Source organism: Octodon degus, unplaced genomic scaffold (assembly GCF_000260255.1).
Source record: "Octodon degus isolate 3935 unplaced genomic scaffold, OctDeg1.0 scaffold00166, whole genome shotgun sequence".
In the NCBI taxonomy this organism is placed as follows: domain Eukaryota; kingdom Metazoa; phylum Chordata; class Mammalia; order Rodentia; family Octodontidae; genus Octodon; species Octodon degus.
Genome location: NW_004524742.1, coordinates 6,085,396 through 6,108,675, shown reverse-complemented (window position 1 = coordinate 6,108,675; position 23,280 = coordinate 6,085,396). Strand labels below are relative to the sequence as shown.

At 50.5% G+C, this 23,280-nt stretch overlaps 2 protein-coding genes across 2 annotated transcripts in view; one reads left to right on the top strand and one right to left on the bottom strand.

Annotated features, from left to right (window-relative positions):
- Positions 1–2,326: 2,326 nt before the first annotated feature.
- On the top strand, positions 2,327–10,563 carry Lpcat4 (lysophosphatidylcholine acyltransferase 4). Its single transcript, XM_004643136.3, has 14 exons — positions 2,327–2,526; positions 3,853–3,995; positions 4,281–4,501; positions 5,043–5,155; positions 5,255–5,315; positions 5,615–5,673; positions 5,833–5,867; positions 6,367–6,421; positions 6,544–6,626; positions 6,958–7,083; positions 7,490–7,622; positions 9,309–9,407; positions 9,734–9,890; positions 10,154–10,563. Exons 1-14 carry the CDS (start codon positions 2,413–2,415, stop codon positions 10,327–10,329), a joined length of 1,575 nt encoding a protein of 524 aa, XP_004643193.1. The 5' UTR covers positions 2,327–2,412; the 3' UTR covers positions 10,330–10,563.
- An 886-nt stretch (positions 10,564–11,449) lies between these two features.
- The window catches only part of Nutm1 (NUT midline carcinoma family member 1), a 12,596-nt gene continuing 765 nt past the window's right edge, over positions 11,450–23,280 (bottom strand). The window contains exons 2-7 of the mRNA XM_012517343.2: positions 19,322–20,003; positions 16,902–17,030; positions 15,366–15,502; positions 14,244–14,524; positions 13,862–13,978; positions 11,450–13,554 (exon numbers count right to left, since the gene is read on the bottom strand). Coding sequence (XP_012372797.2) covers positions 11,614–13,554; positions 13,862–13,978; positions 14,244–14,524; positions 15,366–15,502; positions 16,902–17,030; positions 19,322–20,003 — 3,287 coding nt within the window. The 3' untranslated portion in view covers positions 11,450–11,613. The remainder of the gene's footprint in view (positions 13,555–13,861; positions 13,979–14,243; positions 14,525–15,365; positions 15,503–16,901; positions 17,031–19,321; positions 20,004–23,280) is intronic.

Here is a 23,280-nt window from a genome sequence, read left to right as displayed (position 1 = left end):
GGGGGGGGGCGGCCTGAAGATATAACTCAGTGGCCCAGCACCTGCACAGCAAGCATAAGGTCCTGATTTCAACTCCCAGTAACCCCCTCCCCAAAATGGCAACTTCCAGAACCCAGTCTAAATTATTCAAGAAGGCTATCCATATCAGCATTCCATTAATTAGTTTAGGCTTCCTTCCGTCTAGACTCATTTTACCCCAAGTACCTCCAGAATTCTGTAATCAATAAATTGGCTTAGAGAAAAGTAAAGAGCAAGAAGCCAGTTCTAACATAAGAAACAGGTTGAGAGAATACAACGAATGCTTAAACCGTCTACCTAAAAAAAAAAAAAAGTAGGCAAGTCACATGTGATGGCACATGCCTGTAATCCCAGCACTTGGAGATGGAGACTGAGGCTGTGGCATGGGACTGTAATCCCAGTACTTGGGAGGCTGAAAACAGAAGGATCACTACGAGTCCGATCTGTGTAGTGAGACCCTGTACTAAAGTAAAAAATAAAATAAATAAACAAAACCCAAGAACGAATTTTAGGAGCCACAGAAGTTAAGAGCAGAATATATTTTACTGGGGAAAGAAAGCTTCTGGGGGCTGGTGAGATGGCTCAGTGGTCTAAAGCACCTACTTAGAACAAGCTTAGTAAAGCACAGGGACCACGGTTCAATCCCCAGCACCACATGCCAGCCAGCCCCGCCCCCTGGTGGGCTGAGCTGGCCACACACACACACACACACACACACACACAAAATAAAAAAATAAAGAAAGCTTCTGTCATAGAAAGGGACAGAAGGGGACCTGAGTGGGCTGCCAAGGAACCTGTCTTTTTAGGGATTTTTATAGAGCAAATCCACAAGGTGAGGTGAGGCAGATCTGGGTCTAAGGTAGGAAATTTGGGAACTCACTAGGTGGGCAAGAGGTGGGACGAAACTATGGTCAACCAGTAAGATTATGGGTAAAACTGCTCAGTTAAACTGATGAAATCAGGATCAAATGGGGAAACCAGTCATGCAGCAAGCGGGCAAGAATACAGAACAGGGGCTCTTCTGGTAGGGGGTTGGGCTAATGACTCTGACTTTTTCAAGGTCATTGATGCATATTTAGAATATCAATCCCTGATGTCTATCCCTAGGAAGGTACGTGGGTATGTTTAACCTTTTGTCTTAAGGTCTCACCCAGGTGGGAGTGCCTGTCTCTCTCACAGTTGCTAGGTATCTTGTCCTCCTTACTGGCTCCTTGAGGGATCAGCCCTGTTGGACTGCCTATATTTCTATGTAACTCAGCTGCATACAACACTATCTTATCTCCTTTCCTGTGTTTGCCTTGGTACTGAGTACTCCTGCAGAGAGCTGAATGGGGCCTGGGAGTGTCCGGCCAGGTTGGCGATTTATACACAAAAGCAAGCCTTTTGGTTCATCCTTGATGACCAATGGGCAAATATTTAATCACTAAAATTCTCGTCCTTACAAAGGAGCCTCTGGAGTGCTCCCTTTTTTCCTGCCTCCCACAACCTGAGGAAAATTTCCTCTTCCCCAAAGCAAGAGAAACACCCTCAATTGCGGGAAGTTTTGTTTTCCATCACTCTTCTTTCAGCTCCCATTGGGCTACTGCTATTCAAAGTGAGTAGAAATATGACAAGGTGAATTGAAGGCAGCTTGTCAGCAGATACCTCATTTTTGTCGTATTACTGGCTGTGGATTTCAAGTCCCTGGTACCTGATCCCACCATGACCTGACAGCTAGAAGCTGAACATTTTGTTTTCTAGGATAATTTGGGGCTTATGTGCCCCTGGAAGTACAGCATTCAGTGGTAGTCCAGAGACAGGACGTGGCCGATGGGAGGCGCAGCACAGCCACCAGGGGGCGTGGGCGAGGCGGGGTGGCAGGCAAGGAACATGGTCCCTGCGCTGGGGCACTGAGGGCACCTCCTCCTCGCCGTGGGGATGCGCGCCTCGCGCCCCCGTCGCTCTCCTCCCGGCAGCGGAGGGCCCCGCCCCGCCCTGCGCTCAGGCTGATCTCACGCCCGCGTGCGTGGGGGGCGCTCTCCGCGGCTGCGCCCAACTCGCTGTCCCAGCCCGCCCAGAGCTCGCGGCGGCTGGCAGGTCCTCCGAGAGCGGCGACCGCAAGGCCTAAGCCCGGACCCCTCAGACCAGCGCCGCACCCCAGCCTCCGCCGCGGCGGCACCATGGCTCCGAGGGCTGCGGAGAGCGCTGAGGCGCGGGGGCGCCGGGGTGCCACAAGCCCCGCCCCCCGGCCGGCGCCCTGACAACGCAAGCGGCCCGGCCGCGCCGCCAGCTCCCGCCCTTCGGCTGCCGGCACCGGGGGGCGGGCCAGGCACTGCCGCCGCCGCTGTCTCCGCTCCAGCAGCTGCTGCTCCGCACCGCGGGCCCGGGGTGGGCGCCGGTCCTGCCGCCACCGCCATGCTCCAGGGTGGCGCGGGGGATTCGGCCCCCCGTGAGCCCGACCCCGGACCCACGGCGCCCCCCAACCCCTTCGTGCACGAGTTACATCTCTCCCGCCTCCAGCGCGTGAAGGTGAGGTGTGGGGCGTCTGGAGGTCGCGGGAAGCGCAAGGAGAGATGGGCATGGGGACCGGGAAGAAGCTGTAGAGAGGCAGGAGGAGCTGGGGTTGCGCACGTGGGGGCGGCCGAGGTGGGCGAGAAGCCCTGGAGGGAACGCGAGCTAGGGCGGCTGAGCAGCTCGAAGAGGGGGAGGAGTGGATGAGGTGAAGCAGGGGATGCGCGGGGGACCGGAGGCAGGACTGGTAGAGGACGCTGGAGAATGCGGATTGCATCCTGCTGGGGCTGCGGGGCTAGGATAGAGTTGCAAGCTCCGCGAAGCCGGGCTTGTGGGTGGGAGCGCGCTGGTGACCCTCCTGGTCTTGCCTTTGAGGACGTGTCCGCGTCCCTGTGCCCTTCCGGCACCCTGTCTCACCACCGCCCCCGCATTGCAGCACCTCAGGGTAGGGAGGAGGACTGGAGTGGAGATTGGCTACAGGAAGTGGATGGCCACACCAGCAGCCTTGGGGACTGGAAGGTAGCATGGGGAAGGAGGAAGTGCCCCAGGTTTCTGCTGCCTTCGCCTCCCCTGAGGCCGGCTCTAGGGGCTAGATCTGTTTACCTGCTCGCTCCCTAGAGCGGCCTACCTATGGAGTCAGCCTAGCTCCTGGCAACCTCTTGTGGTGCAGAGCGCCGCTGAGCTGCTCTCCCCCCATGCTGTTGGGTAGTCCTAGCAACTGGCCTGAGGCTGAAAAGTGGGTACCTTCAGTGTTTACAGCCCTCTGCCTGCCAGCCCACAGTGGGGAGAGCTATGCACCTGGCCTATGCTTGACATAGGAGCTATTTATGGAATGGGATGTGTGGGGGAGGAGGACCCCATGTCAGCCTACTTTATGTCAAGCACAGTGCTGGGCACGTGAACAAGCACTTTCTCATTAAATTTTTCTAACCTTTCCAAATGTTAAATGCGTTTAATGGCATTGACCTTTATAGGTAGGGTGGGAACCAATCAAAGATGGGAAAATGAAGCGCTTGGCGCTATTAATCTTTATTCTCTTGCCCTTGCTCCCAATCCCCATCCTACTCCCACACTCCACACTGCCTATTATCAGCAGAGAGCAGTGGCTCAGCTCTAGTGTTCATTCTTTTTCTTTCTTTTTTTTTCTTTCTTTTTTTTTTTTTTTTTTTTTTTTTTTTTTTTTTTTTGTGGAACTGGGGATTGAACTCAGGCCCTTGTGCTTGCCAGGAAAGCACTTATTCTACTGCACCATCTCCCCGTCCCCTTAGTGTTCATTCTTAGGAAGTAATGCTATATACTGAGCCTTTTCCAGCCCTAAGTGATATTTTCTTCCGCCTTCTGCAGTTCTGCCTCTTGGGGGTACTGCTAGCTCCCATCCGAGTGCTTCTGGCCTTTATCATCCTCTTTCTTCTTTGGCCCTTTGCCTGGCTGCAAGTAGCAGGTCTTACTGAGGAGCAGCTTCGGGAGCCAATTACAGGATGGAGAAAGTAAGTGGCAAGTCGGTCTTAGAGACCCCACGTGTATTCCCCACTATCTGTTCTGTTATCCCTTAGAGAGGAAGAGAGGTTTCTGAAGCCATCCTGACCAGCCTGAGTAGGTGTGCTGAGTCAGCCTGGCCCAGATCTGGTACCCAGAGGTTATATGATTAACTTCAGCCCTGTGTCAAAAGCATTTGAGGTAGAAAGAGAGGTGTCCTGTCCTTCTTGTTGCCTGAACAGGGGTGGGTGAGGGTCCACCACTGCCTCCACTGATCACTGGCCTTGCCCTGGCAGGACTGTGTGCCACAATGGGGTGCTGGGCCTGAGCCGCTTGCTCTTTTTCCTGTTGGGCTTCCTCCGGATCCGGGTTCGGGGCCAGCGGGCCTCTCGCCTTCAGGCCCCTGTCCTTGTTGCTGCCCCCCATTCTACTTTCTTTGACCCCATTGTGCTGCTGCCCTGTGACCTGCCCAAGGTTGTTTCCCGAGCCGAGAATCTTTCTGTGCCCGTCATTGGAGGTGAGAGAGTTGAACATGGTGAAGGGGGGCCGTGACAATCTGCAAAAAAGGGAATTGAGATACTGATACCTGAGAGAAATGACTTCAAGTGGTATGGAAGAAGTTACAAGGGATGTTGACCCCTGGCAAATGAAATGTAAATTAACACCGAGTCAGCCTATCTCAGACTCACAGTGCTGGGGCAGAGAGAAAGTGGTGAAGGGAGAACTCATTAGAAAGGACAGGGTAGGGCTGGTGAGATGGCTCAGTGGTCTAAAGCACCTACATAGAACAAGCTTAGCAAAGCACAGGGACCGCGGTTCAATCCCCCAGCACCACATGCCAGCCAGCCCCGCCCTCTGGTGGGCTGAGCTGCCTCCCCCCACATAAATAAATAAAATTTAAAAAAAAGAAAGGACAGGGTACAAGAAGGAGATTGTTATCAGGGCAGAGAGATGATTAAGAAATACTGTATCTTGTGCTATTGAGGAAGTGGTGACTGCATATGTTACTGCCCCTGGGTAGGAACCAGTGACTTCTCCTTGTATCTTCCCACCTCTAGCCCTTCTTCGGTTCAACCAAGCCATCCTGGTGTCCCGGCATGACCCAGCTTCCCGTCGCAGAGTAGTAGAGGAGGTCCGAAGGCGGGCCACCTCAGGAGGCAAATGGCCCCAGGTAAGAGTGGAAGGACCCTCTTCTCACTTTACCTGTGCACTTTTGTGACGCTTTCCTTTTCTCCCACCTCATTCTGCTTCTTTTGGGATGTTCCCCCAGGTGCTATTCTTTCCTGAAGGCACCTGTTCTAACAAGAAGGCTCTGCTTAAGTTCAAACCAGGTGAATAAAGTGATAGAGATTGGTAAAGCAGTGGGAAAAACATACCCCGGCTTTAGGGAGAAATAAGTCAAGGAGACTGGGGAACAATAACACATGAAGTAGATTGGTTGGGGGTGTTGTATGAGAAAAGGAGGCAGGGAACCTATAGTTCATACTGACAAGATGAGTCAGAGAGAAAACCAGAACTGAGTAGAGCAAGGTCAGGTCTCATCTGAGAATGTCCCAGACCCCATACCTTTACAAGCTACCTATATGCACTAACCTGTGCCCCCTGGGGTGGGGGTGGAAATGGGGTTTAGGAGCCTTCATTGCAGGGGTGCCTGTGCAGCCTGTCCTCATCCGCTACCCCAATAGTCTGGTGAGTCCAAGAAAGGGTGGAAGGGAGAGCATGAGTCCATCCTAAAAGGGAGTAAAGTGGGGTGGGGATGGGGGCTGTACATCTGGGGGTGGGGCAGGAGGCAGGGACAGGGTCAGTTCCTGCACAGAAATGTGATGTTTTTCTTTGCTTCATTCATAGGACACCACCAGTTGGGCATGGAGGGGCCCTGGAGTGTGAGTCTTGTTACCCTTGGGTTAGGGTAGGTAGCGGGCTCCATGGGGGAATTCCTGGCCCATGGTAGCCTCCAGTTGAGGTGAATGGCCCTTTTTCATTTTGGGACCAGGAACTTTAGAGAAGGAGATGTCCCTTTTCCTCTGATCTCCCTATGTAATCTGGCTGTGCTTTTGCTGGTCCACCTGAATCGTTCCTGCTGCAGTCATGGCTCTTTCTTGCTTACTTCCTATGTTTTTAAGTAATTTTTCCCTCCTCTCCCCTCTTTGGAGAGCCACCACAGCAGGCATGTGCTTGGCTTTTCCCTTTATTTCCCAGATCTCCCCTCCCCACAGTTCTGTCATAGCCCTGCAGCTCATCACCCCCCACCTCCTTGTCTCCCAGCTGCACATTGCCACAGCTGACTGGGTAGGAGTGTGTTTCTGTGTCACTGGAAGCCCCTCCTTTCCCTCCTCAGGGTAAGAGGAGAGCTTGTGAACATTGAGGTCTCTTATCTCTTAGGCTCAAAGTGCTCTGGCTTACAGCCTCTCAGCCCTGCAGCATCGTTGATGTGGAGGTATGGTCACATAGATGAGGTGGGAGGTGGACACTGAAAATCTCTAAAGCCTCGAGGAAGGAGTGGCAGGAGCCACTTCTCACCCAGAGTCCAACTGACTGTTGTGTTTACCTGTGTTTCAGTTCCTCCCTGTGTATCAGCCCAGCCCTGAGGAGAGCAGGGACCCCACCCTGTATGCCAACAATGTCCAGCAGGTCATGGCACAGTGAGTGTTCCACAGAGTGCTTCCTGGAATAGACACACAAGGCAAAGGAACCACAGGAGGGGGTGGAGGAGTGAGGCTTTGAGGCAGATAAGAATGCTGACAGGGCTGGGCATGGTGGCACAGGCCTATAATCCCAGTCCTCAGGAGGCTGAGGTGGGAAGATTACCACAGTTTGAGGTCATCTTGGGCTACATAATGAGTTAAACACCACCCTGAACTACATGGCAAGATTATGTCTCAAAAAAAAGAAGAAGAAGAAGACCTGTAACAGGCCAGGGTATAATGAACCCTCAGTTTCTTTTGCTTCCTTCCCCCACTACTGCATCCTCAGGGCCCTGGGCATTCCAGCTACTGAATGTGAGTTTGTAGGGAGCTTGCCGGTCATTGTGGTTGGACGACTGAAGGTAGCTTTGGAGCCACAGCTCTGGGAACTGGGAAAGGTGCTTCGGAAGGCTGGGTAAGTAGCCCTGAAGATGAGGGTTCAAGCAGTGACACTAAGAGAAAAGGGGAGGAGGGCTTAAAAAGCAGAAGAAAGAAAAAGAGGGGCACTTAAAACAAATAAATGATAGAGTAAAAGGAAAGGGAAAAAGAAGCAACAGGATATATAATAATGCAGATGGGAAAAGTAAAAAGGATTCTCAAGGGACTGTGAGTATATCTCAGAAAAAGCAGCTGAGGGGTTGGGGGGCGTCATTCAGTGGTGAAACACCCACCTAGTATACACAGGGCCTTAGTTCAATCCTTAGAACCACCAAAAAGAACTTGTGCTGGGACAGTGTTTGGTGCTAGGACCAAGTCCTGCTGCATGGCATGTCTAGAAAGGAACTTGAGTTTGCTCCTTGCCTTCAACAATTTCATTTTAGGTTGTCCCCTGGCTGTGTGGACACTGGGGCAGAGCCAGGCCGGAGTCGAATGATCAGCCAAGAGGAGTTTGCCCAGCAGCTGCAGCTCTTGGACCCTCAGACAATGGCTGGTGCTTTCAGCTACTTCCAACAGGTAAAGGAGCAGAACACAGAAAGCAGAGCCCAGAGCTTGACCTCCAGGTTGACATGTTCTAGTTTTGGGGACAGTATCCTAATGAACATGTCAGTCTCATTGGATGCCCAAGTGAGAATATGACTTCAACCTCTGCTGATAGATGACCATCTTCTGAGTTCTGCTAGAAAGTCTTAAGTTTTCATTGCATGCTCAATGCTTGAAGAATGCTCTTTTAAAGGAGAAATAATCAGTGATGTCCATCCATTTCTGGAGCCCCTTTAGAGACTGGCAAAGATGGGGAATCATGACCATGTAGGGCCTCACTGAGGATGTTTGTGGTGAAGATTAGGTGGGAGGATCATATAGAGAAGATGCTGCTGGACTGGTGAGACAGTGGATCTGAGACCCAGGTGCATTTGCAAACCTGGGGTGGTTTCTTGACATAGCTAGAAAATAAATAAGGGATTCCTGAACTGTCTTGATCTCAGCAAACTATTTTCTGGGCTATAATTATGTTTTCCTATCAAATATGTTCAGCCTGCCGTGCTGGCCCCACCCCCAGGGCGCACTGAGACAGCAGTTGAGATTGCGCTGGCGTGGTGGCGCACGCCTGTAATCCCAGTTCTTGGGAGGCTGAAAACAGGAGGGTCACTGCGAGTCTAATCTAGTAGTGAGACCCTGAACACCCTGTAGACCCTTCCCTAAAAATACAAAAAAAAAAAAAAGTTCTTATTTTTTGTGGTGTTTTTGTTTGTTTGTTTTTGTTTTAAGTGACACCATGTCCCTGTCTCAATTGCTGTCTCAGCACCCTCCCCCCGGGGGTGGGGCCTCTGCCCAGAGTTCAATCCCCGGGCTCCTGCACCTGCTTGTAGGTGCTTTAATCCACTGAGCTATTTGGCTGGCCCTGTGGTGTTTTTTTGAGACAGATTCTCACTACATACTCAAGGCTGTCCAAGCTAGCCTTGAATTCACAGCAGCCCTCCTACCTCAGCCCTCTGTGTGCTAGTATTATAGGCGTATGCCACCATGCTCAGCTTAGATGATTCTTAACGTTTATGAACAGCAAATCTTGGTCCCACGGAATTGTTGGTTTTGATTTTTTAATTTTTATTTTAGTTTTGTTTATATTAGTAGGATCAAACCCAGGGCTTCACATATCCCCAGCTCCCTAGATCTTTTTATCTAAGACATAGGCTGTGGCTCAGAGTGACCAAGTGTATGGATTCCATACATTTGAGAGCAGATTTCCTGGAAAGAGTTTCCCTAACTCGGCCTACATGGTAAACTGTTGCAACAAGCATCTTGCTTGTTGGTTTTTTGGCAAGAAATTAGGCCAGCAGCCCCCTTTCTTGTTCTGTTGGACCAGTTCTCCCACGTAGAGGCAGTCAGAGGAGGCAACCAGTTTGTTCATCCAGGAGGCCAGGAATGCCATCCAGTGTAAGTCTGGTGGTGTCAGCATTCCTGAGAGTCCCTGACATTCCTAGATCTCTTTATAGGAGAGCTTTGTCACTGGTGACTTGACATAGCTTGGCCTGGCAAGGCTGTGCATGACTTGAGAGAACTACTGGGGATCCTACAGAATCTGGAGCTGAGATCTGAAGATAGTACCCCCTGCTTACTGAAGAGAGGAAGAAACCGAACTGTGGAGTGCAGGAGGAAGGATGCAGGTCCCTGCATTGCCCTTGTTTCTCTTTGACCCTCCAGGATGCTAGTGGTCTGGTAGACTTCCGAGATGTGGCTCTAGCGCTAGCAGCTTTGGATGGAGGCAGGAGTTTGGAAGATCTGACTCACCTGGCCTTTGAGGTACCTGGGAAGTGTGGAGGCAGGGGTTCTGGTAGCCGTACTCACTGCTTTAGGAAGCTCATGCAGTGCATTGTTGCCAGTAGTTTCTAGATAGTTGATGCTTGTCCTTTCTGGTGTCACATTGCCTAAAACTACAGAGCTCCATTGTCTTATGTCATCACTCAGCTAAGAATAAGGGCAGAAGATTCAAGTGTAGCTGTGCAGGACAAGCCAAGGGGGCTGTGTGCCTCCTCCTCTTGGAAGGGATGAGCCCCCAAGGCTGAGTTGGAGGACAGGGTGAGGCAGTGCCCTGAAGAGAGCTTGACTCATAACCCTTTCTTCCAAAGCTCTTTGCTGAAGAACAAGCAGAGGGACCTGGCCGTCTGCTGTACCAAGATGGCTTCAGCACCATCCTGCACCTGCTGCTGGGTTCACCCCGCCCTGCTGCCAAGACTTTGCATGCTGAGCTGTGCCAGGCAGGACCCAGTCATGGCCTCTCCCTCTGTGAGTTTTTGTCTTCTGGGCCCTGCGCAGGCACTGGGGTGGTGGTAGTGCCAGGGATATGGACAAGAAAACACTGGGTAGAGATAGCAAAAGTCATTGGTCAATGTGGGGTGTCAGAACCTCTACTAGGCAAGACTGGGAGGAACAGGCTAGAAAGGGAAAAGATTAAAAACCTGGATCTGAGAAGGTAATTGGAAAAAAGCAGATCCTTCCTCTTCTCGCTCTGGACTTTTTATTTCTGTGCCTTGCTCTTATTTGCCTAGGTCAGTTCCAGAACTTCTCCCTCCATGACCCGCTCTATGGGAAGCTCTTCAGCACCTACCTGCGCCCCCCCCACACTGCTCGAGGCACCTCCCAGATACCAGATGCCTCATCCCCACGAAGCCCCACCGCTCTGGGCAACGGGACTGTGCAGGCACCCAAGCAGAAGGGTGACTGAGCACCTCAGCCTCCCTCTCCTTCCTCTTCAGCTTGAGTCCAGCCCCACAACTCAGGGCAGCGCCAGGAGCCTACCCTATGCCTCAACCCTATTTTTGCTCCTGTTTGGTTTTTGTTATTGTTTTAAGTTTATTTGTACTTTTTGTTTGGATGGGTTGTGTTTGTTTTGTTTTTTGTAAAAAACTATTTTATATATAAATATAAATCTATATCTATTAAAAAAAAAATGAAGCTTAGTCACATTACTGGTATCATTAGTTGGGAAGGAAAAGGATGAGTGGTTGCAGAATGCCCACTGACGGTCCAGAAGATGCCAAGACTGCGCCCTCCTGGCCATGATTGTAGGACCCCTCTCCCAGGACAGCGCTCTTCCCTGTGCAGAAAGTGCCGATCCTACACCGTCTCTTCATCTCCTGAATGTGCACGTTTTTAATGGAGTTCTCTGTGAGCCTCTTTCAGCCCATTCCCTCTTGTTCTGGCCTCATTAGAGATTTAAAATTAGCTTATTAGCATTCTGTATGTAATATTCCAACCAAGACCTGATTTCCTGGCTGACAGTGGAAGCCGAGAGCCATGTCAGCGAGGAAGCGGCCTCTCCCTGAGCACATCAGAGCTACTGTCCGGGAAAATTTTCTTCCCACAAGACAAGCTAAGTCCTTTCTGTCCAACCTCTCTTCAAGGAAGAAAACAAGGCCCCCGAAGGTACTGTGTCTAGACACAAAGAAACTAGAGCTGGGAAGTTAGATCTCTGTCCTACAGTCGTGACAGGAATTAAAGCATCTTGCCATGTGTAAGTTTAAAGGGAGGCAGGTCGTAATGTCTAGATGAACCCAACGCCAAGTCTAGGCTTATGAAGAGCAAATAAGAAAACTGATCATTGGAAATTTTGGGGACCAATCACAGAGTTGTTACCAAGAAAATGCTACATGGAGCCAAGGTGAGGCTGGAGATAGATTGTAATATCTGGATCTGTAGAAACTGCAACTACCCCTACTTTTGTAACACTTTGCCCTAGCTAGCAGCAAAGATGCTTAAGTAGAAGCGCATGGCAAGGACATTATTTGGTAACCAAAAGAAAACTTTTATTTTTCTTTTTGCATACAACTCTTTGGAAACCCTTGCTTCCCACTAAGCGGCCCTGCAACCTAGCCAGTCTGACTTCCATCCAACATAAAACCGTAGCATTGGCCCAAGGCTGACTCCATGGGTAAGCAGCCAGTCACATCTATACTAGGATACTCGCTTCCGGGGACTGGCAGGTGGGACAGGATGGTCCCTCAACTTCCTACTGGCTACGACGGCGTTTCTTCCTCCTGCCTGTCACAGAAGTGTCACGCCGCCTTTTGTGAGGCTGTGAGGATGGCACCACTTCCTGGACTGCAGGTTTTTCCCCAGAGACTCCAAGATGACCTGCCTGGGATGTCTTTTCAGCAGAGGCTGAACCTTCAGCTAGAACTCGCTTCCCAGACTTGGTGACAGTGTGTGGAAGTTGGCCAAAGCCTCTTGCATCAACAGAGGCTTGGGGTGCTCTCTGGATGCCTCCGCCTCCTAAGGCACAGTGAGTTTCAACAGGAAGTCCTCTGGGAGATAAGCTAAGTTTTGAAGCCAAGAGGTAAGTAAAGTTAGAGAGTTGCTCATCCTCCCCTTCCTCTTGGACTTTCTGCCTTTTTTTGGCTCCACTTCCAGAGTTGTGTTTTTTACTCTTATGAGAGGATCCTCTTAAAGTATCCTTAGTTCCCCATCTAGGGAAAGTGCTCCCAAAGCTCTGGTGAGGAGCTGTTGATTTGAGGGCCCGAAGTGTGTGAGACTCTGGCTTACCTTGTAAAGGAACAAGGTGGTTAGGCTTAGACACACGAATGTCTTTCTTGCCCTCTTGGGGGTCATAAGAATTAAGCATCCGTGGGCAGGTATCCTCACTGACCCCTGGTTGGAGACCATATTCATCCCTAACATCTAGTATGTTGACTTGTTCTGTGATTTCTAATGGAAAAGAAAAACGATTGCCTCTGCTCCCTGCATCTTGGCTGGCCTGGGGGAAGGAGTCATCTGGGGTCCCCAGAATAAGGAGACTGCCTTGGCACATGGGCGGCAGAGTTTCTTCAGAAGACCCCAAGATTCCTACAGAGGTACCAACACTGCTTTCCAGCAGTAAGGAGCTACTTTCAGCCCACAGGTTACTGGGATCCTGTATGATCTCAGGGCTCTGTTCTCCATTGCCTTTACACACCAAGTCTGGGCTGCTGGCCCTCAGAGTTTCTTCCAAGCTGCAGTAGTTTGCTAAGGCAGCTGAGACATCTGTGCTTCCGCAGGGAATTGCACTGCTCCCCAGGTCCCCGGGCCCTGCGTTTTCTCTGGGATCCAGAGAAAGGGTGTTTGTGGAGCCCAGTGCCTGGTGCTCAGTTAAGAACTTTCCATCTTGAAAGCTCTCTATGACCTTTTCAATTTCTAAAGGCAATGCCAAACCTGCAGCATCCATCTCACTGCTCAGCCACAACTCTGGGCTGACCCAGGTCCTGTGTCCAGCTGTTCCAGGGTAAGGGTTCTGATTATAACCCTGAGCCATGGGAAGATTTTGCTCAGCTCCCCACATGGCTCCTTTCTGGGGCACTCCTGAAGACTCCTGCTCTTGAGAAAGCACCTCAAATTCCTCTGCCTCTTGTCCTGCCTCCCACCCTGGGTCAGGCTTTTCTAACCCCTGGCCTTGCAAAGATGTCTCTGCAAGTCCAACATCCAAACTGGGAATTGTCTGGAGCTCGGGGCTTTCCTGCCAGCTAAGGGACAAAGCCACTGGATTGTCGTCAGCCACCAGGCAGTGCCCAGGAGACAGAGCATGTTCCAGGAGGCTCTCCTGATACTGAGGTAGCTCACTTATAACTTCCCCAGACCCTGTCATCTCCATATACAGGGGTCCCTGGGCTCCCCGTGTAGACACAAACTCGTCCTGCAGGTCCCAACTGCTGGAAGATGAGAGAACATTCTCATCCCTGCACATGCTGCCTGGACCATCGAGGGCTTGCCCTTGACTTGCCTGCTTTGCCAAAGAAGCAGATTTTTCAAGCCCAGTAGTTCCTCCAGCCCCCTGAGGCCCAGGGGAGGGCTGAGGCCACCCACACCCATCTTCATCCTCATCAGACACAGAAGGACTGGAGTCTAGCTGAGCCCCACTGCCACCTGGAGGCCCCGCCACATCCTCCTCTTCTAAGGCCACGAGTCGCTTCCGGATCAGCTAGAAGACAACAGACAACACCAGTCTACATGTGGCTGTAAGGAGATGGTGAGGTGGGCGCAGGAGATAGCAGCGGGGAGGGCAGTGCAGAGAAGAAGGGGCTGGGGTGATGGTACCAGATACTTCTGTTCCTCCCACCTTCTCGTGCCTCATTCTCTATGTTTCTGTAGTGCTTTATCTACTTGTCCTACACTTGCAGCTCAGTCCTGAAGCTGTTCCTCTCTAGAATCACATTATCCAAGATAATATACAGTGAGATAAAGCCGTGTAAGCTGCTGCTTCTACTATGCCTACCTCCCAAGTTTACCTGGGTAAAAGTGAGTCCTTCTTCTTGTTCCAGCTCCTCACTTAAAGCCAAAGGATCCCGCTCTTGTTCTGGAGACAGCAGATCTGCCAGAAATTGAGGGTGGATGACCGCCTCCACCTGGGGAACAGAATATATGATGTGAGTCTTCACAAGCTGAGGAGTTCTACAGATGAAACCTTAACTCCCCCTTCACCCCTACTCCTACCCGAGCTCATTAGGAACCATGACTGCACCAGCTGCATGTGTGCATGTATGCATGTATGCTCACCCATTTCTCAGTTACAGAATGTAGCCTACTTCCTACTATCTGTGGCAGAGCCCACAGGCACCACCGCAGTATGCCTAGCATCTGCTAGAAGGCTGCTGTGCAGACCCAGCCGACCTTGGAGACAAAGGCTTCCTGAGAACACAGCTGTTCCATGTAGTTCAGGAGACTCAGGTCTGGACACATCTCTTCATCCGCCCGCTGCTTCTCTTCCTTTTCTTCATCTGACTCCCCGGTAGCCATGTGATGCCCCACCAGCCCCTCCATGATGTTAATATACTCCTCCACGGCTTCTGGTGGGATCTCCTTGGGAGCCCGCGGAACTGGAGGCTTCTGGGTTTTGCGCTGCCTCTGGCGGGGAGCCCGTGTCTTGGGGACTGTCTTCTTCATAATATACACTAAGGGGAGAAATGGAAAAGGATGAGAGGTGGTACACAGGCACCAGCTTTTGCCTCCCAACTATTTGTAAGGGCAGCAACCTGCACTCCAGGCTGAATTAAGACATCCTAAAAATTTCCAGCCATAGATTTCATAGCTGTGGGAGGAGGTGGCTATGACAGAATCACTGTTTTAGGAATCTCCATATATGCTGAAATTTAAAGGAACTCCCTGATCTAGCACCTGCTTCTTAGGCACATGGGGTATTATGAGGCTCATGTACAATCTAGATAAAAGAATAGTGCACTTAGAGTAATAGCCAATTCAAGACAAAGGGAACCTGAGAGCCCAGATTCCTGTGGGGCGTTCCTTGGAACACAAAATGCCACTTCCTGGAAAGCAAGTGGCAGACACAAAGGCAATGCTTTCCCGAACCCCAGCCTGGTGTTCCTATATCTCCCTTTGAGCTACTGGCTGCCCCATTTCCATTAGAGATGGGTCAAGCAGAGAAGATAGCTTGGGGGCATAAGCACCTGCCTGGCAAGCACAAGCTCTCAAGTTCAATCCCTGGTACCGCATGCTGTGCCAGGTCCTAAACCAGGCTTGGGGGTACACACGTATAATCCCAGCACTGGGGAAGCTGAGATAGGAGGATCACTAGGTGTCCGAACTGTGTAGCAAGACCCTGCATCATATATATAAACAGGTAGGCTGTTGAGCTTGGTGACCCACGCCAATAATCCTAGCACTCAGGAGAATCATGAATTCGAGACCAGCCTGGATTACAAAGTGAGCTCAAGGCCAGCCCGAACTACATAGTGAGACCCTGTTTCAAAAAGACAATAAAAAGGGTAGGCTTACCTGGCTGTTGGCAAACCTCTGGAGCCAGAGGCCCTGAAGGATCCAGTTTTAATGTGGCTGTAGGAGACGGGCCCTGGGAGTTGTCCCTCAGCTGTGCATTCTGCAACTGCAGCTCCTCTGCCTCGAACTCCATGAACCTGCAGATGGGCGCATGACAAAGGCAATGCTCAGAAGGAGCCAGCCTGTTGGGAACCCAGGTGCCAGGCCAGGTGTGGACAAGAAGGGCTCACCTAAGTCAAGGCTCCAGAAGGAAGCTGCTCACAGAGGCCTGGCGAAAATTCACACATTCACTACATCCCTTCACCTACAGGTGGTCACTCAGGAAGCTTGTTAAGGAAATGAATGATCAAACCTCTCCAGGGCAGAGATACAGCCTATCCTTTTCTAAACCTAGCTCACCAGCCTCACTGATTTAATACAGCAATACTGAGTCCAGGCTCATTTTTTGTTTGTCTTGTCTTTTTGAGGCAGGGTCTCATTATGGGGTTCAAGCTGGTCTCAAACTCAAATGATCCTCCTGCCTCAGCCTCCCAAGTGCTGGGATCACCAGATGTGTACCACCACCCCCAACCCAGGCTTGTTTCTTTTTTTTTGTTTTTGTGGTACTGGGGATTGAACTCAGGACTTGTGCTTGCCAGGCAGGCACTTAAGTTGCTGAGCTATCTCCCCAGCCCAGCCCAGGCTTGTTGAACTGTCAACCTGACAAGATGGCACAGTGGACCCTCCTCAAAGCCTCATCTGCCCTTGTCTACAACCATAAAGAATGGCAGGATTCCCAAAGCAAAGCCCACCAGCAGGCACTGCTGGCCTGAGGCCAGGACTGGGGCCCTAGAAGAACAGATCTTAAGGGGTGGATATCTAGAAGACTTGGGGAAAATGAAAGCTAAGCTTGGAGGAAAGGGATCACTTTCCTCAGAACTGGTTTTTTTTTGGTTTGGTTTTGTTTGAGATGGAGTCTTGCTATATTGGTCAGGCTGGTATAAAACTCCTGGATGTAAGCAGTACCTCTGCCTCACTCTCCAGAGCAGCTGGGGCTGTAGGCGTGTGCTGCCATGCTTGGCCAGAGTTCAATATTTTTAACCAAGTATATCCTGGAGAAATGGGTATAAGAGCTGGGAGAACATCTGGCTTCCACTGACCAGTCTCCCAGAAGTAACCCCTCCCTGGGATGAGGGGAAAATGGTACTGAGGTTCTATACTTGCTACCTGGTCACTGAGGAAAGAACCTGCCTCGAAGGGCTTCCCCACAGCCAGGTGCCTTCAGCATAGAACTTACAGGTAGTGGGCTTTGGTCCCATCCTAAGATCTTCAATAGGAAGGTCCCTATGTAGATTCCACCTCTGGAGTTGGGAGAGCTTATAAGAGGGCATCAATAGGGTAGAAAACCTCAGTGCCAAGGTGGTGGGAAGCCTGTCCTAGCATATGCCCCTCCTCCGAACTCCCCTTTTAGCCAACACCCACATGCCTTTTCATGCCCCTGGCACTCTCAGCTGTACAGCCCACCTTGGGACCAGTGAGGAGATCAGTGAGACTCACTTTTCTGCCATCTCATAGAAAGCCATCCGGCCGTAGTTGCTGGTGTGGTCCCACTCTTGCACAGCCCTTGGAAGTCCCTCCTCCAGGGACATAGTGGGCTTCAGGCGAGCCAGGGAACGAAGCACTGGGCTAAAACCACAATGGATCAGTCACATTCGGAAAGTGTGACACTCCCCCCACATACCTGACACTGACCTGAACCCATATTCCCTGCCCCATCTTCAAAATCACCATTGCCCAAAGGCCCTATCTGTTCACTTTTTTTTTTTTTCTTTTGGTCTGTTTGAGACAGGGTCTCGCTATGGGGTTCAGGTTAGCCTTGAGCTCACTTTGTAGCACAGGTTGGTCTCAAACTCGAAATGATCTTTCACCCTGAGATTACAGGGGTGTACCACCATGCCGAGCTTTTATTACATTTTATTTCATTCTTTTTTAAAAAATTTTATTTATTTATGTGTGTGTGTGTGTGTGTGTGTGTGTGTGGCCAGCTCAGCCCACCAGGGGGCGGGGCTGGCTGGCATGTGGTGCTGGGGGATTGAACCGCGGTCCCTGTGCTTTGCTAAGCTTGTTCTAAGTAGGTGCTTTAGACCACCGAGCCATCTCACCAGCCCTCCTATTACATTTTAAAAGATGTTCCTAACCCAAATGAATCTCAAGGTACTGAGGTTCTGTACCTGGTCACTGAGAAAAGAACCTGCCTCAGAGGGCTTTTTCACTGCCAGATACCTTCAGTATAGAACTTACAGGTATCTACTACTCACTGACCTTTTGAGTTATGTCTGTAGGCTACCACCACAGATCATCAAATACAGTATTAGATCCTTCTGGAAGGCTCCTGAGTCCTTTCAGAGCCAAAAGCTACCTACAGCTCAGCCTAAACTAAGGGCTTCAAGCCAGGGGCATTTGATCTCCAGTACAAAACAAAAATAAAACTAAAGGGCTTCATCCTCAAACATTACTGTGCATTCAAATCACCTATGGAAGCTTGCAGTGACCATGGGTCTCAGCACCCTAGCACCCAGGACCCAGCATTCACCCAGATTCCCAGTTAAAATGTCTTGACTGCATTTGGAGGGAGATCCTGTCCAGAGTCCCTGAGCATAGAGAGCAGGAGCTGGTCAGGACTAGAAGTGAGTAGATTCCAAGCAAACCCTAACAGCCCCTACTGGCTCAAGATTTAGATATTCCGCCTGTAATCTTCAAAGAGGAAATTCAGTTTTGCCTGGAGGAAGCAGAAAATCAGCAAGATGCCGTGTATCTAGGACTTCGGGAAGCCTTGGAGTCCTTTGCTCAAGGCCAGATGAAGTGGGAGACCCCAGGAGTTTTGCTGTTGGAGGGGCCACATGTAAGTTCTCTCAAGGCCAGGCTGGGATGTGGCTCTATGGTAGAGCTCTTGCCTTGCACACTCAAGGCCTTGGGTTCCATCCTGAGCACCACAAAAGAAAAAGCAAGGTTTCTCAAAGTCTGCTTAAGTGGAGTGTGCACCATTCAGTGGTTTGTGTAAAATGTTTAGGGTACAGTACAGTTGAGGAAGTTAGGAAGGAGAAAAAAATTCCCAGATGACTAATGATGGCTTTATAAACAGAACAGCCTCTGACCCAAGGCTCCTTAGTTAAATATACATGCTTAATCAGGAGCATTTTGGCCTTTTGTGATCCCTTTTCCTCCTTTGGGTTGCATCTGTATAAGAATATAATGGTTACTATTTAATGATGCATTCTCTATGCCAGGCACCTTGCCAAGCACGTCTAATCTTTTCCAGCAACCCTCAGATAATTATCTGCTTTTTAGATGAGAAAACTGATGGCAAAGGTGCTAATGCTCCATCCAGGATCACAAATCTAGTGAGTGGAAGAGCCCAGTAAGCTCCAGGCTTTCCTTATTCCCCCGACTTCCCAGTTCAAGGCAGAGGAATAGTACACAGGAAGCCCTTATGCGGGCCCAGCACCACTACCCCCAACCTCAGGAGTGAGACAAGGCACAGCACCCCTCTGGCTTGCTGAGCCCAACCATTCATTGAGTTCAGTGTCACAGGGCAGTGACACAGCCTGGGAGGACTCTGACACTTGGAGTCCAGAGACCTACATTCCAATCACTGCTCCTTGCTTTAAGGCTAGAAGCTCTGTGAACTTCAGTCCTCTCATCTGTAAACAGTCCTCTCATCTGTAAGAACTAAACTGCTTGACCAAACTCACAGGGTTATGAAATCCCTTCAAGATGGCACTTGAAAGCTTGTTATGAACTGGGAAGAGGACAAGGTTGACTGTTACATTTTTCCTTCTCACAGCACGCCTTCCCCTTCATAACCTGCCCCAAGTACAGCTAAACTAATCTATCCACCCCAAAGTTCTCTCCAAGCACTAAGATAATCTACCTCAGGCCACCCCCACCCCACCCCATTCCCACCCCCACCCACTTACATGAGAAAGCAGGAAAGAGCTTCTACATCAGGACTTTGGGATAGGTATCTCCGGGCAAAGGCTCTGTAGTGCTGCCAGCGGCGGAAGTTCTCATAAACACCCTTAGAAACACAGGCGAGTTCACCCAGTGAAGGCTGTCCAGTGGTCCCTTGTGGCCCTGGCCAAGCCATTTCTGGGGACACAATGGAGGCAAGTAGAGTAGTTGGTGGTGGAACCTGAGGAAGAAGGCCTGAGGGGCCCTCCTGGCTGACAGAAACTGCAGAAGCGGGCACAATGGTATTCACAGTAGATGTGTTCACATACAGAGGAGCAGCAGCCTCAGAGCCCCCACCGGCAGCACCTGAGGAGATCCAACTGAAGGCCGGCTGAGTGACAACAAAGTTCTGAGTCTGAAAGGGTCCAGTTGGCACAGTTTCTGTCTTGACGTTGACAATGATCTTGCAGGGCCCCACCCCACTGGGGCCAGGGTCCCCATCTCCTGTCACCAACAGTGGGCTGGGGAAAGCAGAGAGCACCAGTGGGTCTCCTGGAGAGAACCCTGGAGGCATGGGGGGTTGTGTAGGTGGCTCCCATGCTGGCTGGTCCGATGTCCCAGGAGTCGACAGCATGAAGGGGAGGGCAGTGAAGGGGGCTGTGGCAGCACCAGCAACCAGGCCCCCATCCAGTCCTGGCAGTGGAGTTGCTGCTAAGACAAAAGGAGAGAATGGGGTAGTCAGGTGGCTGAGTTCCTCTGTAGCCCCTAAAGAAGCTGACCACTGATTCTCAACAGGTGGAGGAGCACCTATGGATGGGGAGCTTGTGTAGTTTACAAGTCTCCCAAGTGAGTGGATGCTTGTTTGGTTGGTTGGTTTTGGTTTTTGTTTTCTGACACGGGATCCCCTATGGAGTTCAGGCTAGCTTTAAGCTCACTCTGTAGCCCAGATTGGCTTTCAACTTGTGGCAGTTCTGCTTTAGCCTCCCAAGTGCTGCCAAGTGAGTTTTTTGAGACTAGACTTCTCTATGTATGCCTGGGTGGCCTCAAATTCTTGATCCTCCTACCTTAGCTTTCTGAGTGCTGAGATTAACACACTACCGTGCACAGGTGTATAACTAAGAGATTTTGATGTCCCTTGCTCCCAGTTAAAAATTAGTGCACTAGAGAAGTTAGTGAGGGGCCTGCAAGATAGTTCAATGGACTAAGCACCAGACATGCTGAGCTGACCACAAAGACCTGGTGTGGTGGCGCATGCCCGTAATCCCAGCACTGGGGAGGCTGAAAACAGGAGGATCACTATGAGTCTGAGCTGCTGTGTAGTGAGACCCTGTGCCAAATACATAAATTAGAGAGAGAGAGAGAGAGAGAGAGAGAGAGAGAGAGAGAGAGAGATTGGTGAGTTTTCTACAAGACACAAAGATACCTGTATCCCAAGACTCCAGGGGAGTTGGGACTCACAAGATCATCAGCAAAATCAAGACAGAGACTGACAGACAAAGGCCTAAGCCATCACTGTCTCTGAGAACTTCCTGTCATCAGGAAGGCCCACAGACTGGGACACGAAACTGCTGCAAAGAAAATAGCCCATGGCAGCCTCATAGTGTGAGGGAGTCAGTCCAGGAAATGCTGGACCCCTTTTCAGAGCACCCACAGGGACCTGAAGGAGGAAGCAGTTTCAACAAGATTAGTGGCCTATCCTCTCTTCCTTTTCCTATTACTCCATATAATCTTTTCTTCCTACACAGCAGACTGTTATGGCCCCCTGAAATTCTCATGTGTGGAAGGGGACTGGACCATGGAGGGACTATATGCACCATGGATTCATCCATCATGAGCTAAGAAGACTGTGCTGCTAGGAGGTGAGGCTTGGCTGGAGTGGGAGGGTCACAGGGTTTCCCTGAATGGTATTGGGAGGGGAGTTTTTAATTTTATTTTTATTAGCACATACTTGTAGTACATAATCATTTCATTCATTGTGGAGGAGTTAGTATGTGTACTTAACACTTTTTTAAAATGTATTTATTTAGTCCAGGGTCTACAGAGTCTCACTACACAGATCAAACTCATAGTGCTTCTCCTGTTTTCAGCCTCCCAAGCACTGGGATTACAGGCACACACCACCACATCCAGTCTCAATCACTGTCTCAGTGTGCCCCAGGGATGGGGCTGGTATAGCACATGGAGGATCAAACCCCAGTCCCTACACCTGCCTAAGTAGGCACTTTAATCTGCTGAGCTATCTGGCCAGCCCAACACTTTTACTTGGAAGGGTGTTTTGGTTTTGTTTTTCTTTTTTTTTTTTTTTTTTTTTGCGGTACTGGGGATTGAACTCATGACTCTGTGCTTGCCAGGCAAGCACCTATTCTACTGAGCTATCTCCCTGGCCTAGTTTTTCTTTGTTTTTGAGGCAGGGTCTCACTCTGTAGTTCTTGAACTCACAGCAATCCTGCCTCAGCCTCCTGAGTGTTAGGAGTACAGACATGCACCAACCCTGCCTGAAAGGGTGTATTTCTGTGCCTGGTTCCTTCTTTCTGGCTGTCATTGGATGAGCAGGCTTCCTCCGCCAGGCCCTCATGCCATGTAGTTCTGTCTCAGAGCAGCCAACTTTTGTAAGCCTGCTGGGAAGTGTAAGTCATGTAAATCTGTTCTCCTTTAAGTTGTGGGTGTCGGGCACCAAGTCCCAGTGATGGGAAAGTGACCCAGACAGATGCCATCTCTGAATAAGAACAAGGACTCTGGGACCCATAAGCTAGCATGCTAAAGCACATCCCACCCAGCATAATGTTCAGTTATCCCCACGTACTCCAAACAGGAGGTTCAAAGCACCTGCTCCAGGGTTCTGGGGCCCCTATGCCACGCACAGAAGAAATCTTTTTTTTTTTTTGCAGAACCGGGGATTGAACTTAGGCCCTTGCACTTGACAGGGAAGCACTTATTCTACTGAGCCATCTCCCTGGCCCTTGAGCCATCTCCCCTGCCCGCCACGCACAGAAGAGCAGCTCCCAGAAAAGGATATGTGCCTGGACATTTGGTTCCCAAAAATAATGTAGAACAGCCAGGAATAACTAGAGAGGATTAGGTAAGAACCAAAAAATGGGAAGGAAAGGGTCAAGAGGGGAGGGAGGTTTCCAGAGGTTGAAGTCACTGCTGGATGTGGCGAAGTTTGGTGATACAAACCATCTGTGGCCCTTCCGCTTGAGCTGTGAACAGCAGACATCTGAGGCACAGTGGGAACAAGTCACTGAGCTGTTGCTGCAGAAAGGACCAAGAAATATAGAGCACAGTCCCTGCTGAAGAGTCAGGAAGACTAGGGACAAGCACATAAACAGTGAATCATGGCCAGGCGTGGTGGTGCACGGCTATAATCCCAATACATTTGAGAGCCTGAGGCACGTGGATTTCTGTGAGTTCAGCGCCAGCCTGGGCTACTTAGTGAGTTCAAGGTCAGCCTGGACTACACAGTGTGACCCTATCTCAAAAAAACAAATAAAGGACTGGCCAAATAGCTCAGCGGATTAAAGCGCCTGCAAGTGCATGAGCCAGGGGTTCAATTCCCAGGCCTGCTGTGCTGGCCCCGCCCCCGGGATAAGCTGAGATGTGACTGAGACTGGGCAAGGTGGTCTGTGCCTGTAATCCCTGGTCTTGGGAAGCTGTAAACAGGCGGATCACTAGAGTCCAATCTAGTAGTGTGACCCTGAACACTCTGTAGACCCTTCCCTAAAATACAAAATAAATAAATAAATAGGCTTGGCATGGTAGTGCACATCCATAATCCCAGCACTCGGAGGCTGAGGCAGGAGGATCTATAAGCATTCGAGCCCAGCCTGGGCTACATAGTGAGTGGAAGGCCAGTTTGAACTGCATAGTGAGCCCCTATCTCAAAAAAAAAAAAATTAAAAAAAATATATAGGACCTGTCTCCCTCCTAGTATTTCATAATGGCACCTAATCTGCCATGTGCGTGTGTGTGTGTGTGTGTGTGTGTG